The sequence below is a fragment of the Spodoptera frugiperda genome, chromosome 1, assembly GCF_023101765.2.
Source record: "Spodoptera frugiperda isolate SF20-4 chromosome 1, AGI-APGP_CSIRO_Sfru_2.0, whole genome shotgun sequence".
In the NCBI taxonomy this organism is placed as follows: domain Eukaryota; kingdom Metazoa; phylum Arthropoda; class Insecta; order Lepidoptera; family Noctuidae; genus Spodoptera; species Spodoptera frugiperda.
In genome coordinates this window covers 11,820,850-11,835,743 of record NC_064212.1, presented here as the reverse complement: position 1 = coordinate 11,835,743, position 14,894 = coordinate 11,820,850, and the positions used below count along the sequence as shown (strand labels likewise).

Sequence of the window (14,894 nt, the reverse complement as noted above, 5' to 3'; positions counted from 1 at the left end):
TTATTTATCCCCATGATAACAACTGGTATATAACGGCTCACGCCTCATTTCATGTAAATACCCACTTGCGGAGTAAATGATCCGAACAAGAAACGTTTGCTCGCAAACTTCGGAACACGTCTTTGAATCGCATCAAACTACGACTTGTAAGGTAAATAATGTATCGGATGGGTCGAACATCGTTAGTGGGTTAGGATTTAGTACTAGTGTAAGCTAAGCGAATGAGGATAGACTTAATTTTGTCCATCGGCATATTAAATCTACTTTTATATTAGCTGAGCCGCTGGGTGCAGGTCGCTTCCAACCAGCTACTCTGGAAATCATTGGGGAAGGTCTTATGGTTGATGATGATGATGATGATAATTATATCTGACCCTGAAATGATTAAAAGGTCGTATCTAAAGATCAATTCATCCACCTAAAATCAGATTTTATTATCACAATGCTTGGATTTTTTTTCTTTCTAGCAAATTAATTCTTATAGTGTGTTTATTTTTGCATCTTTTTTTAAACGTTCCCCACACTATGATTTAATTTTCTCCTGTATCGTGCGTTTACAAACATACAATTTCACATGCACATGACACCCAAACCCGGAACAAGAATTTGTGGATTACTTAAAGAGTTGTTTCGTGCGGGAATCGAGGCCGCTACACGTTGTGCGGGAGCCAATCGCCTAGCTAACGCACCAACCATCCAGTCAGATAAATTACGATGTGCGCGAATACCTACGCTTAAATAGAGACTCATAAAAAGTTAAGGACTAAAATTAAAGTATGACTTTATGAGAGAGTTCGGTCGTATCTGTGAAAGCTTTAAAAGGCCGTGAGCCTTTTAAAAAGATTCTAGCAACTTCAAATTTTAAGTGGCTGTAACACTTAAAAGGCTTTAACAAATATTAAAAACTAAGTGACTACGTTTTGAAACTGCAAACGTGATCACTTTACTGAATCAGCTCACCATCATCACACTGAAACCTCAGTATTTGAAAAAATCTTATAGAAAAGTATTCTATAAACCTATATTTTTATAATAACTATCGTAAGACACTCGCAGCCTACAGTAGGCTGTGCGACGTCGCCTCGTATGCACATGCTACTCATGATGAAGAGTCCCTCTATGACTCGAAACTAGTAGAGCTTTTCTCAATTAATTTACGAGAGTAAGCTGTAATTTGTAGTTAATTCTATAAAACTATGAGAAGAGTTTTGGTGAGTTCAAGTTAAAATCGCACCAATCCAAACTAATGCTGGAACGTCATCTTAATATTCTTATAAAACCAAGTCAACTATTCGGTTTCCATGTAAGGGCACAGTGTCAACTTTGGCAAGGAATTTGTATAGATGTTATCACACTGTGTCGATATGGGCTTCACGCGAAAAATCTCGCGTTAATTGACGCGTTTCTCCTTTTACGCACACTGGCTTATGTCTGCTCGATTTTTTTTCTACGCAACTCAGATAAGTGATTTATTAAGCCGTTAGATATTATATGATACTAGAAGATAGAATGTCACAAAATATTTGCGGTCTATCAATCTAGATTACATAGTTTCGAGTTATGGAGCGCATTCTACTGCGTTAATAAAAATAATCTTTAGTATCTTAAGTATATGATACTCGATAAAGGTACATTCTTGGTGTTTAAAAGGAAGTGCTTCATCATATTTGGGCTTAATAAGGGAGTAGACTGAAATAGAGATATAGTTGTCACTTGAACTATGTTTCGTAGTCGCTGTTTAGAGCGAGGCCCTATTTATTCGTTGCGCCGCGTTGCTTAATCGCAGCGTCATTTTCCGTATATGACGTGACTCGTTACACCGTTGCGTCGGACAGGTATCACGTTTGTATATGAGACATCGTACGTCGTCGCAACCCTTGTATAATGGGGCGTACAATGCGTTGTTCTGTTGTGATGACGCGACGCAACTCAGCGCAACGGACAAATGGGGCGTCGCTCCTACTTGGTCAAAGTGTAGTTTATCGCAATTACCCAATATAGTTTTTAGTTTAAACTTCAGGCTATAACTATGAATTCAAACAAAGAAATTGTGAAGATCAAAAATACACTAAAATGTGCCTTACAATAAAATAATTAAGTATGGGCATCCAGTACACTTAGTATAACTTTGCTTTACGGCGCTTTAATTGGTTGGTTTATTCGAGCCGGCTAATCAGAGCGCTGAACGCGCTCTCGTTTCGATTAATTTAAACGTAAAGCAAACTTGTTCTAATCGGATAGAACTTCTCTCTTACCAATGACACAGAGTAAAACCTATTCGAAACCAAATGCAAGAGTCTTCAAACCAATACATTAAGTAACTTTGCACTAGTACATCAGTTACTTCACATGTACTAGATCCCTCTTACGTCGCTAAAGTTTCCGCAAGCTGCCTTCATTTTGTGAAAAGGTGCACATACTAAGTTCCACGCAATGCTCTTGAACTGTCATGAACAAATACTTTACAAGTTCTCAAACTTTGACTTATATGAACCACCAACTACCGTTGTGTGAACTTTGTGATAGTTTTTGAATGTTTTTGCCTTTGAGAAAAAAAAAGTAATGCGTTTACCTAGATAGTTTAAATATTTTCGTGAGATAAATATTAGTATTGAGATGACTTCCAAAAAAAATCGTAACTTGACGGCGTTAAGCATTCCATGCGCTTCAAAGAGCAATCAGACCACCACAGATGGGGTCCAGCAGGGCTGATGCCGAACCGGAGCTGCGGACTACTTAGCAGATTATGGTAGGAACGGGGTTGTTTTTAGTCAGTAAGTACCTCCTCTTTTTTTGAGGGGTGAAAATCATCCAATGACTTCTCCTCTCTTGGATGAGGCGAGATTGTCAGTCTTACTGACTAAAAACCACCCCGCTCTTACTCCTGCTTTTCGAACCGGAACCACGGTAACTCGCTAGGTAAGTAATCCGGAGCTCCGGACCGTTTTCACTCCTTATAACCGCTAACCCAAGACTTGTTCAGCAACCACACTTAAGATCTTAAAACAATACAAAGTTTAAAACAATTACAACACCATAAAGAAGCACTTTAACCGTTTGAAAGCGTAACCTTTCCATTGTAAAGCCATTTCATTGGAAAGGTAACAACCCAAACACTCTTGGGTGACCTTTTTGAAAGGGCTGCTAATTAATTTACACCGTGGATCTCTAGCTCTCAGAATACTTCTTTGTACCAGTATATTTACAGTTTATGAAGTTTAATTTAAAATTTAAATAGGGATGATGACGGGGTATGAAAATTTTCAGTTAGGTAATGAAAAAATATTAGACACGTATTTTTTTATTTTGTCATATAAGATAAAAATATTTAGATAAAATGAATCAAAGTTTAGGAGTGGGAGCAAATACGTCATTTCTACATATAAAACGTACCTAGAAGTGACGTCACATGATATTAGAAATCAATGTATAATCAAAGTATTTGTTTCCGTAAAAAAATAACAAATACGGGTCTACCGTTTTAAAGTAATCTACAAGATGGACATTAAACTAAAAATTTGTCATCTACCCTATTGAACGGATTCATAATTCGGAAGACAGCATAATCAAGAAAGTTGAATTACATTTTTTGATAGTTAATGCTTAGTGCTTACTTACTAATGTTTTCAACAAGTTCTAAGTGTTCAAGTCAGTAGGAAAGGAGTGATCTGATACTCTGTCGTCAAATCCAAGAGAATGTTTTCCCACAGAAAAGATGTCAGCTTAGTGCATAACTGAGAGAGGACTCATCTTTTACGTAAAATTAGGCCATATTTATTTACCTACATCTGATAAGTGATTCACGTTTAAAAATCAGTAACATTCAAAAGCAGTGATACGAAAATGAACAACAAAAGTTTGTTCGATAAAACAAACCATTTTACTCGATATTCTGTCGATCGCAGCGCATCGAGGCTCGGTTTTGCTTCACCCCATGTGGTCTGGAGCAACAGCCGAGCCCCGCGGTTTGACTTTGTGTACACACATGTATTAAGGTGCGTACACATTTACTGTGATCTGTAGTGCATTGGAATAAATAGTAAATGGCTTTTATTTCAAACATTGTTTTTCAGTGAGTGGATTTTGTATGTAATAAAGATATTCTAAACCTAAATGGATTTTATTGCTGAATAGAATAGTGTGAAAGGTTATGATGATATTTTCTTGTTTCTGTTTCTAGTTGGTCCATGATTATTTCGTAAAAGTTCTTACTTTCTGTTCATAACAAAAGATTTCTGGCAATTATATCTGAATATTATATAATACTTATTTAAGTTCCATGTTTTGTATTTTTTTTTAACTTTATCCCACATTAGGATTTCCTCCTGTCTCTTAGGTACGTTTACAAATATACAAATTCACATACATATGACTTCATTAAATCAAAATACTGAACTTTTATCCTTATTTTATACTTTGTAAATCAAAGTATAGAGTAGTTCTAGCTTCTTCAAGCCTATTCTTACTTAATTGTATTCTTATTAACAGCATAAGTACGTAAATAATTATAATCAATGTTCTATAGTTTGTGCATACACGACCTAAACACACGAGTTACGCACGGTACAGTGAGCTAGCGGTGGCGGCGGTCAGCTGGCCAATATCGTATCTTTACCACGTTCAAATGTCCACTATATTTAGTGTGAGATACATCAATGTTACGTGCTTGCAATATCTTGATATTGTTCACACGAACTTGTAAGTTTATCAGGAAATTCCTTCTACACGTAGTTCTAATCCTTTTATTCTTGGTTTCAGAAAACAAGTTGTGGTTTGGTTTGAAAAAGTATTTTGTTAACTCTCAAATCTTTTGCCCGTTCCTTTTCTTTACTAATCTGGAGGTCGACACTAGTTAAGTCTATATTTCAGCTGAATGTTACTATTTTACATGGAACGGCTTCCAACTGACCTTTAGAACCTTTGTTTGATCCAAAACAATTATGTGTATGTGTTAATATTGATTATGAAATTAGGAACTGTATTTATAAATGAACCCGAAATACGAGCTCGTCTCAGTTTGGGAGTCAGTGTGCTATTATAATTGTCCCACTTTACAATCATTTACAACCAATTTATGTGTTGTACTTACTTAATTTGCTTATTGTACATTATTTATTTATTTAATGGATCAATCTTCTTCTATCTACTCTTTCTGGCAATAAAATGGTTTCGTATTATTTATTTGATTATAAACATAATTAAAAACTATTTAAATGGCGTTCCATTGTCTCTGCCTATCCCCATGGGAGACAGGCGTGAGGTTATGTATGTAAGTAAAAACTATTTATTTGTAGTATGTATTAGTTCCACATTTCCACATTTACCTTCTAATTACTTAGTCGCCCCAAGACACAGTAATTACATAGTTTATATACTAAATATTCAAATGCCCGAATGGTTTCAAATTAACTCATAACTTGAAGAGATAATTATGAGTGACATATCACTATTAAAATCGAGTGTTACATTATATAATCGTATCGTAATTGCATATTAAACTCTAATCCCAGCGATATAAGGTTAATAATTTAATAATTCAGTGGATATTATTAATTTCTTGCTCGGTTTGTGGGTTTTATTTGTGGTTTTCGTATTGATATGGAATAATTTTACTGAATGTATTTCTAGGTGCTTCATTAAAGATGATTTTTGAATACTTTTTTTCCTAAACAGTTTTATTTTGAGTAACTGAGCCAATGGTGCTGTTAAACGGCATACATGTTATAGGTCTGCCTATGTCCTTTTTTTGAGACAGAAATATCAGCAAACGACTTCTCCCGTTTTGGGCAAGGCGAGAGGGAGTGTCAGACTTTAACTGACTAAAAACCACCCCGTTCCTACTCCTACTACCTCCATATTTTCGAACTGGAGCCCCGATAAACTCGCTTGCTAGTCCGCAGTTCCGGATCAGTTTGTATCCTAATGTCATTGTTAAGTATAAAAAATATACTGGCTGAATTAAAAACCTCCTCCTTTTTGTTAAGCCGGTTAACAATAAAAAATAATAAAAATATTTTAGAGCATATAAGCCACGTATCTACTTTCGAAAGTATCACAAACGCCATCAAAACAACACCAGTGCTCCTACAACACAAGGAAACATAAAGTCGGAAGAAAAATTCCATTTCAATGAACACCATTTAAGTACACAATGGAAAACTTTTAATAACATTCATAAAGTTGTTACAGTTGTATAACCCAGTTCTGTTAGAACTCCCGTCCAATCTTGAAGATTATTTTAAATAAATAAATATACACCGCCGTTGTTATCCAATAGTTTCATTCAAGTTGATAGTACATAGTTAAACTTTGAGCACCAAAGATTCGTTTCCGACGATCTCCACCTTGTTTGCGCTAAGCACATCCCTGAAACAATACAAACTTGGTTAGAGTATTTGTAACATTAAATAAATAAATTGGAATTGTGCACAGTATATCGCTATAGGCAAATTCTTTTACATAAAACTTATAACACAAATGGTGAAAAGTAAGTGTACATTGTATGTGCCGTAATATGCACCTTTAACTTCTATCGTATTAAGAAAAACAGTTACATTGTACATTACAATATTCGAAAGATAATTATGACATTACTTCCAAAACTGTAGATATTGACATAATATCTACTACTGTCAAGGAGTATCGAGCAATACAATTGACTACATTTAATTTAGATAATAATGATATAAGATAATAGCATGTCAACCTCCAATAGTCTGAGAGATCTGATACTGTACCTACTATTTAATATTAATATCTTCACTTTGATTTGTTGCGAATATTGTTACATAATTTCGATAGCGAAATTCGCAATATTGCCGTGGAATTCGGATTGTTCAGATGTAATAATATTGTATGGTAATAAACTAGAAACATTGTATTCACAATATAGGTAACAGAATCTTTATACAAGTCTTTGTATCAGCTATAAAACTCGATACGACTAGGTCCTATATGGATCATATGGATATGGCACAAACTTTGTTGCCATATTTGCTATATTTTGGCACACTTAAGGCGGCTCGACCGGAGTGACATCACGGCCTTATAGCAAAACAACGTGAAACAATGCTTGCGTTGTGTTTTCTTGTGTGAGTAAGGTTAACGAAGGCTCAATTACCCCCATTCCCAATCCCCGATTCCCCAGTAACCCTTAAATTTCTAACCCTTAAAAGGCCGGCCGCGCACTTGTAACGCCTTTAGTGTTTCGGGTGTCAGATTGCTTAACATCAGGTGGTTCGCTAGTCGTTTACTGGCTTATACCACAAAAAAAATGACTCGAAATAAAAACAATTTAACAGAATGCAAATATTTTGTCCCTAAAGTCGTAACGATTTCAAGTACAAATAAAAATTTCCAAATTAAACACGTAATAACACTTTTAACGAGTTTCAACAGTAACAATAAAAATCTCAATTTCGCTAAAAGTTTTTCAATAACTTCCTTCCTATAGATCTTTGTGAATATTGTGCTCACTTTGTTGTAATGAATTACTATGTTTTAACATTTCTTTAGACATAATTTAAATTAAAAAAACTGAATATTTTGACTACAAAATTATAAGAACCAGAAGATTTGTTTGCTACTTTGCGTTGCTCTGAAATTACTCTTTTCATTCTTTGAATTTTTACACACGATAATACAAAATCTATGCCAAAATAGTTTGATTTAAATTGTTCATTTGTGAACCGAGTATTGAGTATTCTGTCTCGAAATTTATCGAATGCTTTTGAGTGTTCAAGTACTTCTAGTAGGCGTTGATCAAGTATTATCAGAGTTATCCAAGTGAATTCAATTTTGTGATAAGTTTAAATTGAAGGTTACCTTTTATAGTATTACTGTTTGAAATAGATAAATGCCTGCCACACTTGTACATCTGTAGAGTTTGAATGATTTGTAAAAATAGGCTCAATAATAAGATCACCCCTTATTAGCCGAAACTAATCACATAACTGAAATTGAAAAGCTTCCCTCGAGGAAACACAGGCGTTATTATTATGTTACGTGCTATTGAACACAATGAACCCACAATAAAAGTTTTCCCAGTTTATCGTATGATAATCAGAAACCACGGTTTCATTCCAAATTCTCCGGTGATATTGGGTCTCTTGACCTTTTGCTAACTGGCGTCATGCCCAAAGTTTCATACGAATAGTTCGAGAACTCTCAACTATCTGAAGCCTCGGCACACTTTGATTATAACATTATCCTTGTTTATTTATTTATTTATTTATACTTTATCACAAAAAAAAAACAGTGAATGGCGGACTTAATGCCTTAAGGCATTCTCTAACAGTCAACCATAGGGTAGTGCAGAGAAATGAAGCGGATTGATGCGAAGCCAAAACACAACACCTTGTTATACGATAAGGATCTGTAAAATGGACTTTATGATGTGTTTATTAAAGCTCTTTATAGTTAATTCTTACTTGGCGGATTTGGGGGATTGGATGCTGCTGAGGACGACCTTGACTGATTTGTTGACGCCCTCGAAGTAGGTGAGGTCAATGGTGTAGGACTCATTTCTGAAGTTAACGACGACGATGTAAGCCTTTCCTTGGTACCACCTGAAAGTAAAATAGTTTTTATGTTACAATTCAGTTCAAAAGTACACACAAACATACCTCACGCCTGTCTCCTATGGAGGTAGACAGAGACAATGATATTGTCTAAGTTTTAATAATACAATAATCTGGCTAAATACCACTTAGTATCATAATAAAGACTAATTAGTAATTCGATATCATTTGTTATGTCTTGACAAGAATGTTATTATTAAGGTATCAATGTCGTTATAATAGGTAGGTAATTACTTCTGACATTTCTGAAGCCCAGTCTTCAAACAATTACTAGACTAATATTGGTTATTTATCATTTATTTGCTGTTTCAGTTCACACATGTGAATTCCTATTAACAGTCCTGGAGACTCACAATGTGTAAGGTTTAATTTAAAACAAATGAAAATTAATGAATTTTAAATAAATCTTGACTCCACTCTATGTCATGATTGCGTTTTAAAAATTTGTTAGTCATACAAAAAAAGGTTTCGTGAGAAAATCGAACTACTGGCTAACCAGCTCCTGTGCCAACACTAAAATATACATTATCATGTCAGGAATATGTACTGAATTGCTTTGTTTTGAAAAACTCTACAATTCATTATAAAACAAACGCCAAAATCAGATGAAGTTTCGACGTATTGTTGATGTTTCAATACATTTACATTATAAAAAATTTGAGCAAACATTTTACTGAATTTCAACATGTTCAATCAACAATCCGTTGCAGTAATACTGCGACGACCTATTTATTATTTATTGTTATGACCTAAATATTGAACCAATGTTTCAAGGCTGTTTCTTCAATTTCCGTGTTAGGACATGCCCTATTTCCTGTGCCTATGTGACAAGCGGGTCTGCAAAGGTTATGAGCTTGTCACAATCTATAAATTTCAATCGCAGAGATTTTCTATTTGATAGCTAAATCTGTTTGAAATCTGTTTTTAAATTGAATTTTCTCTTTGATTCAGTTTTCTTGTAAAAAGTGATCAAATGGAGTTAAAAAGATTTTAAATCTTTTGTATTTAAGGTTTTGTATACTAGTTCAAATAGTTGCATGTGTGTCTACTGGAAACTGAGCTTTAAATAACAGTTACTAAACTCCTTTTTTAACTAACACCAGTTGAATAAGAACTTAAACAAAATTTACTAACTTTCAGCTTAGTTGCTGGCTTTACCTGAGTTACTAGAAAAAGCAATAGAATATGTGACCCACGTACAAACCCAGGTTGGGTTCTATCTGATCAAAACCGTTTTACTGTGAAAAAAGTCAAGATAATAGACGTTTTCAAGATTTACTATCTCAAGTGTTAGTTATTTTGTTTGCTTACAAAGGTTTTTCTACATCCAGTCTGGAACGATAACAGAGATAATAAAAGAGATGACTGTTGCCAAGCATGATTATAGAAGAATTCTTTCAATGACTTGCATTCATTAAACACGTGATAAACTTACGTATGTTTGTTCGAAGTAAATCAATAAATTATCTGAAAGCTATTCTACTTTTTTCGGAACACAATTACTAAGGACTGGGTTAAGTAATCATTAAATGACTCTGAGTACGGTGGTGAGTGATTTTAAATACGTTTTTCAGATTGGTTAGTAAAAGTTGCAACTAATACCAATAGGAAGATATCGCTTCCAAAGAAAATCAACTTTGTTTCGACAAAATAAAGCTGATATTTCTTTGACATACAAAAAACTAAATAGAATATAGAAACTTACCTTCTAAAAGCAAAGACTCCCTCATTGAAGGCGACGGACTCGTATCTGCCGTATCTGAACACCTTATCAGTGCGGAGGTCGGCCAAGAATTTGTAAACGTTCAAGTGAGTATTTTCTGACTCGCGCTGGACTTCCACGTTCAAGTTTTCGTAACCAGCTGCTACTGGCAGCCAAGTCTTATCGGCAGTGGAGAATCCTGTTAGTTAACAAATATTAGAAATCACTCTTGCTGCCTCACTCAGAGATATTTAATGATTACTTAAACTATTCCTTAGTAACGATTTTGTATCGAAAACGATTGCTAAGGACTGGGTTAAGTAACCATTAAATGAGTCTGAGTACGACGATTAGAAATAATGCATGATGACTTCATGGAATGTCCTTTCTTTAAGTATCTTTATCAGGCAGTGAGATTTTGAGTTATGTAAGCGATTGAATAAAAGCTATGTCATGGTGGGACATTTAAAAGTCTTTGAAAATATATTATATTTACCGGCATTCTTATCAGCATTCCATTGGAATGGCGTACGCTCAGGATCTCTAGAAGCCATCCAGTAGTTGATTGGGTCGTCTGTGTTGCAACCACTGGGATCAACGGTGTCTTCCCAGCTGACGTAACCGTCAACCATACCGATTTCTTCACCCTGATAGATAAGAAGTTATAAATTATAGTCGATCCACTGTTACGTAGTAAAATTATGTATTAATAAACAATTATTTTTTTCTTACCATGTAAGTGACAGCGATACCAGGCATCAGCATAACGATCATGTTGAGACCATCAACCATCTCTGGGCTGAATCTTGAAGCCACACGGTTGTTATCGTGATTACCAGCCTACAAGAAAACAAATTTTCTCAAATTAAACGAACAAAAGACAAATACAATGGGAACTTTAACAAGTGGGGAAAAAGTCTTACCACCCAATTAGCGTGTTCGTTAATAGGTTTGAATGTAAGGAACTTATCAAGAGCATATTTAATTTCAGCAGCACTTGAGTCGCCATTAACGTCAGAAATCAGAACAAAGTTGAACGGCATCTGAGCTCCTTTGCGTTCACCATCACCGAAGTACCTCATAGTCATCTGAGGGCTAGAGTACGCTTCAGTCATCATAACCCTGGTTAATCCATCTTTTTCTTTGTATTCATCGAAAACTTCCCTCCATTGGTAAACCATGTCCAATGTCTCATCAAGGTCAGTGGTGTAAATGTGAGACAAATAGTCGTAGCTGTCAGGATCATCGGTTCTGCCTGACAAAGGCTCATCAGGAAACTTTCCTCCAAAGTCAGCCTTGTCAACCTCGAAAAGATGAGCGATAGCATCAACCCTGAAGCCTGCAACGCCCTTGTCGAGCCAGAAGCGGATAATGTTCTTCATTTCTTCAACGACAGCTGGGTTGCGGTAGTTCAGATCTGGTTGTCCAATTACAAATTGGTGGAAGTAGTATTTGCCTACTTCTTCCCTGTATTCCCAAGCACTCTTACGGAAAACGCTTACCTGAGAAATAATAAACAATTCTTAGTTTGGAAATAAATTTACTCCATAGTACTCCAAACAGGGCATTTAAAATCACATCATATTTATTGATATGCAATTTCGATTGCTCAAAACGAACACAGATATTTTATTACTTACCCAATTATTGGGCGGATGCATAACCCCATTTTCGTCCACAACTCCATCCTCCCAGATAAAGTAATCGTAATATTTCTCGTGACCTCGCAGCGCCTCCTCAAACCACACACTTTCATTACTCGTGTGGTTAGGTACGAAATCCAGAACTATTTTAATATCTAGAACAGTAAACGATAGTGTTTGTATTTCTTGTCGGTTTGTCTTTGAGATGGTGAATAAATACTTGAGCAAAGTAATCAAATCACTGTTGTCTGTCGACTCTATAAATGTCGTCTCAACACAAACGTTAAACGGTTTTAATTCTTAAAAGCAAATAGTTAGTATTGTTTTTGCTTTGTTTCTATTTCGCTTTCATGGAAATACCTCATTGCTAGCAGCATCGAATGCTTTTTAATTAAACTTGCTGTTACTCGTTTTGTTAATTTACTAATTTGCAATTAATTCTAGGAAATGTCTGCTTGATAAATATTCTGTTTTATTTTTTATTAATCAACAGGAATGAGATCGACTGCATCGGTTTGCATAGTTATTGTACCTAATTATTGGTTGTGATTCTGAATCCTGAATTGAAAATAAATATTCAATGCAATAATTTACTTAACTTAACTTTAACTTACCTAATTCCTTAGCTTTAGCCATGAGATTTTCGAAATCTTCCATAGTACCGTATTCTTCTTGAATGGCATAGAAGTCAGCGATATCGTAGCCGAAATCGTACATAGGAGACTTGAAAATTGGTGAAAGCCAAGTGGCTCCAACGCCAAGCTCCTTCAAGTATTCAAGGCTGGATGTAATTCCTAAAAAAATATGAATGTACTAGTATCTAATACACTTTTTACTGTTGTAGTGTCTCAGTTCAAAATTTATAAAAAGTCGTTTACCATTCAAATCTCCAATTCCATCACCATCGCTGTCCTTGAATGACCTTGGGTAGATCTGGTAGAAGATGGTGGTTTCCCACCAGTCCAGCTTCTTGTCATGAGAGTGGCTGAATGCCAGTGCAAACAGCACCGGTAGCAATAGAAGACTCCTCATCTTGCCACTGTAAAATGAACGAAAGGATTAAATACTATTGATGACTGCCTCGTTGGTCGAGTGGTCACAAGTGCGTCTGCCGGACAAGGGGTCTTGGGTTCGATTCCCAGATCGGGCAAAGTATCACTGGATATTTACGTGAACGTTTCTATTGATGGATCTAAATAGTTTTATCACAAGATTAGTTTTTCTAAAATGAACCTTAAAGCCATGATGAATATAGGTATAATTCCCGAAACGAAACTCAAAAGCGATATAAGAAACTTCTTTAATTTCTTCTTCAAAGAAAAATAAGGAAAATCGGGGAAACTAGTCCCTTTCCAAAAATAGACACGCATATTGTATGATGTCCTTCAAAAAGGTCAGATGCGAAGCACTCATACAGCGGCTCGGTGTATCAGAAAGATTTATGAACGCAGACGAACCGATAGGAGTACCTATGTATGTATGTAAAGTGATATAGTATATGAAGATTGGTAAATATTCTCATATTTTCTTTATGCATTAGCGAATATGTAAGTGTTATCTAATAGTGTTATGAATATGCAATAATATTATTTAGAATTATGATCGTTCTTACCCTGAGACACTAACAATTAATTCGTCTATACGTTACAAAATTATAACATTTAATGAATAATCGCTATAACAAGAAATTAAATAAAACAATTAACTAAATTGGTTTTAGATTGAATGTTACAAATCCATTAACGTATTATAATGTTGAATCTAATTTAGAAGATAGAAGATGGAAAGGTACCTACTTTATAAAAACAACATAGTGTTTACAACTAAACAAGAAAACGTAAAAACAAATGAAATAAAAGAAAACTAAATCTTATTTACAAAGTATCAAATAAACTGAAAAAATACAATAACGCTACTTACCCCAGTAAAATAACTACTAGGTACAGATATTTCCCGGCATCCGCCTTTATAGTTAAACATATCTCATATTCGAGATAAAATGATAAACAAAAATATCGATAACCAACAAACACTTAGGTTTTATCTCAACCATAATACCTTCTTCTAGAGTTCCATGTGTTTCATATCTTCTGATAATGAACACTCTCCTCTGTTGTTAAGATGAAATTGACTAGAAGTTTCGATAAAAATCAAATACAAAATTATTTATTTTGAGTTTTATGTTTGAAAATCTTCAACGTACCACTATCCCTTGGAAAAGATGGGAATTTTACTATGTTTTTCACACAGTAAAATATCACAGTGATAACAATAGGATCCTTGGATGCGACTCTGGCTTTTCTTAAAAGGTTCTTATAAAAAAAATATGACCACATTGGTATTTTTCCATGTGAGCAAAGTGAAATATCGCCCATAATAATGTGTGAATGGAACCAAAAGCTTTTTTATGGCATAAGCCGGTAAACGTGCAGGCGGATCACCTATTTGTAAGCAATCGCCGCCGCCCATGGACACCCGAAACACCATAATTATGCGTTGCATGTGCGTTGCCGGTCTTTATCGGGTTAGGAGGAATTTAAGGATTGTTGGGGAATCGGGGAATGGAAGGATTGCCAAGGGGAGTAATTCGGCCTCCAGTAACCTCACTCACCTCACCACAGATGTGCTATAACTACGTTGCTGTGGTCATATTCATTGGTTCACACAGCATAGCATGGTGGACACGGACTCAGCCAAGCTATGTTTTTATATATGGAAGATGCGTGCTATGGATGTGGCTTCCCTACTATCGTATACATCGCATACTCGAGATGCGTATCTTCCTCGCACAGCTACATACCACATCTCTTTTGGAAAAGTATTCTTAGACTGGTACCATATGTTTTCTTTAAAACTAAAAGGGTTCCTATAAGCTAATATAATAAAGAATTTATTTATGCAAACGGTGCACATCAAGTTTTTATAAATAAAATATGATATCATACACCTACATATTTAGGCTTTACGCAA

At 35.1% G+C, this 14,894-nt stretch overlaps 2 protein-coding genes across 24 annotated transcripts in view; one reads left to right on the top strand and one right to left on the bottom strand.

Annotated features, from left to right (window-relative positions):
* Positions 1-14,894, top strand: part of LOC118273360 (dual specificity calcium/calmodulin-dependent 3',5'-cyclic nucleotide phosphodiesterase 1) — a 531,383-nt gene that overhangs the window by 364,509 nt on the left and 151,980 nt on the right. The window lies entirely within an intron of this gene.
* Positions 6,125-13,993, bottom strand: LOC118273364 (maltase A1). Its single transcript, XM_035590298.2, has 10 exons — positions 13,845-13,993; positions 12,803-12,963; positions 12,539-12,718; positions 11,922-12,079; positions 11,205-11,783; positions 11,014-11,121; positions 10,778-10,928; positions 10,285-10,480; positions 8,430-8,567; positions 6,125-6,366 (listed from the first exon to the last, which is right to left on the bottom strand). The coding sequence occupies exons 2-10, from the start codon at positions 12,954-12,956 to the stop codon at positions 6,303-6,305; spliced, it is 1,728 nt and encodes a 575-aa protein (XP_035446191.2). The 5' UTR covers positions 12,957-12,963; positions 13,845-13,993; the 3' UTR covers positions 6,125-6,302.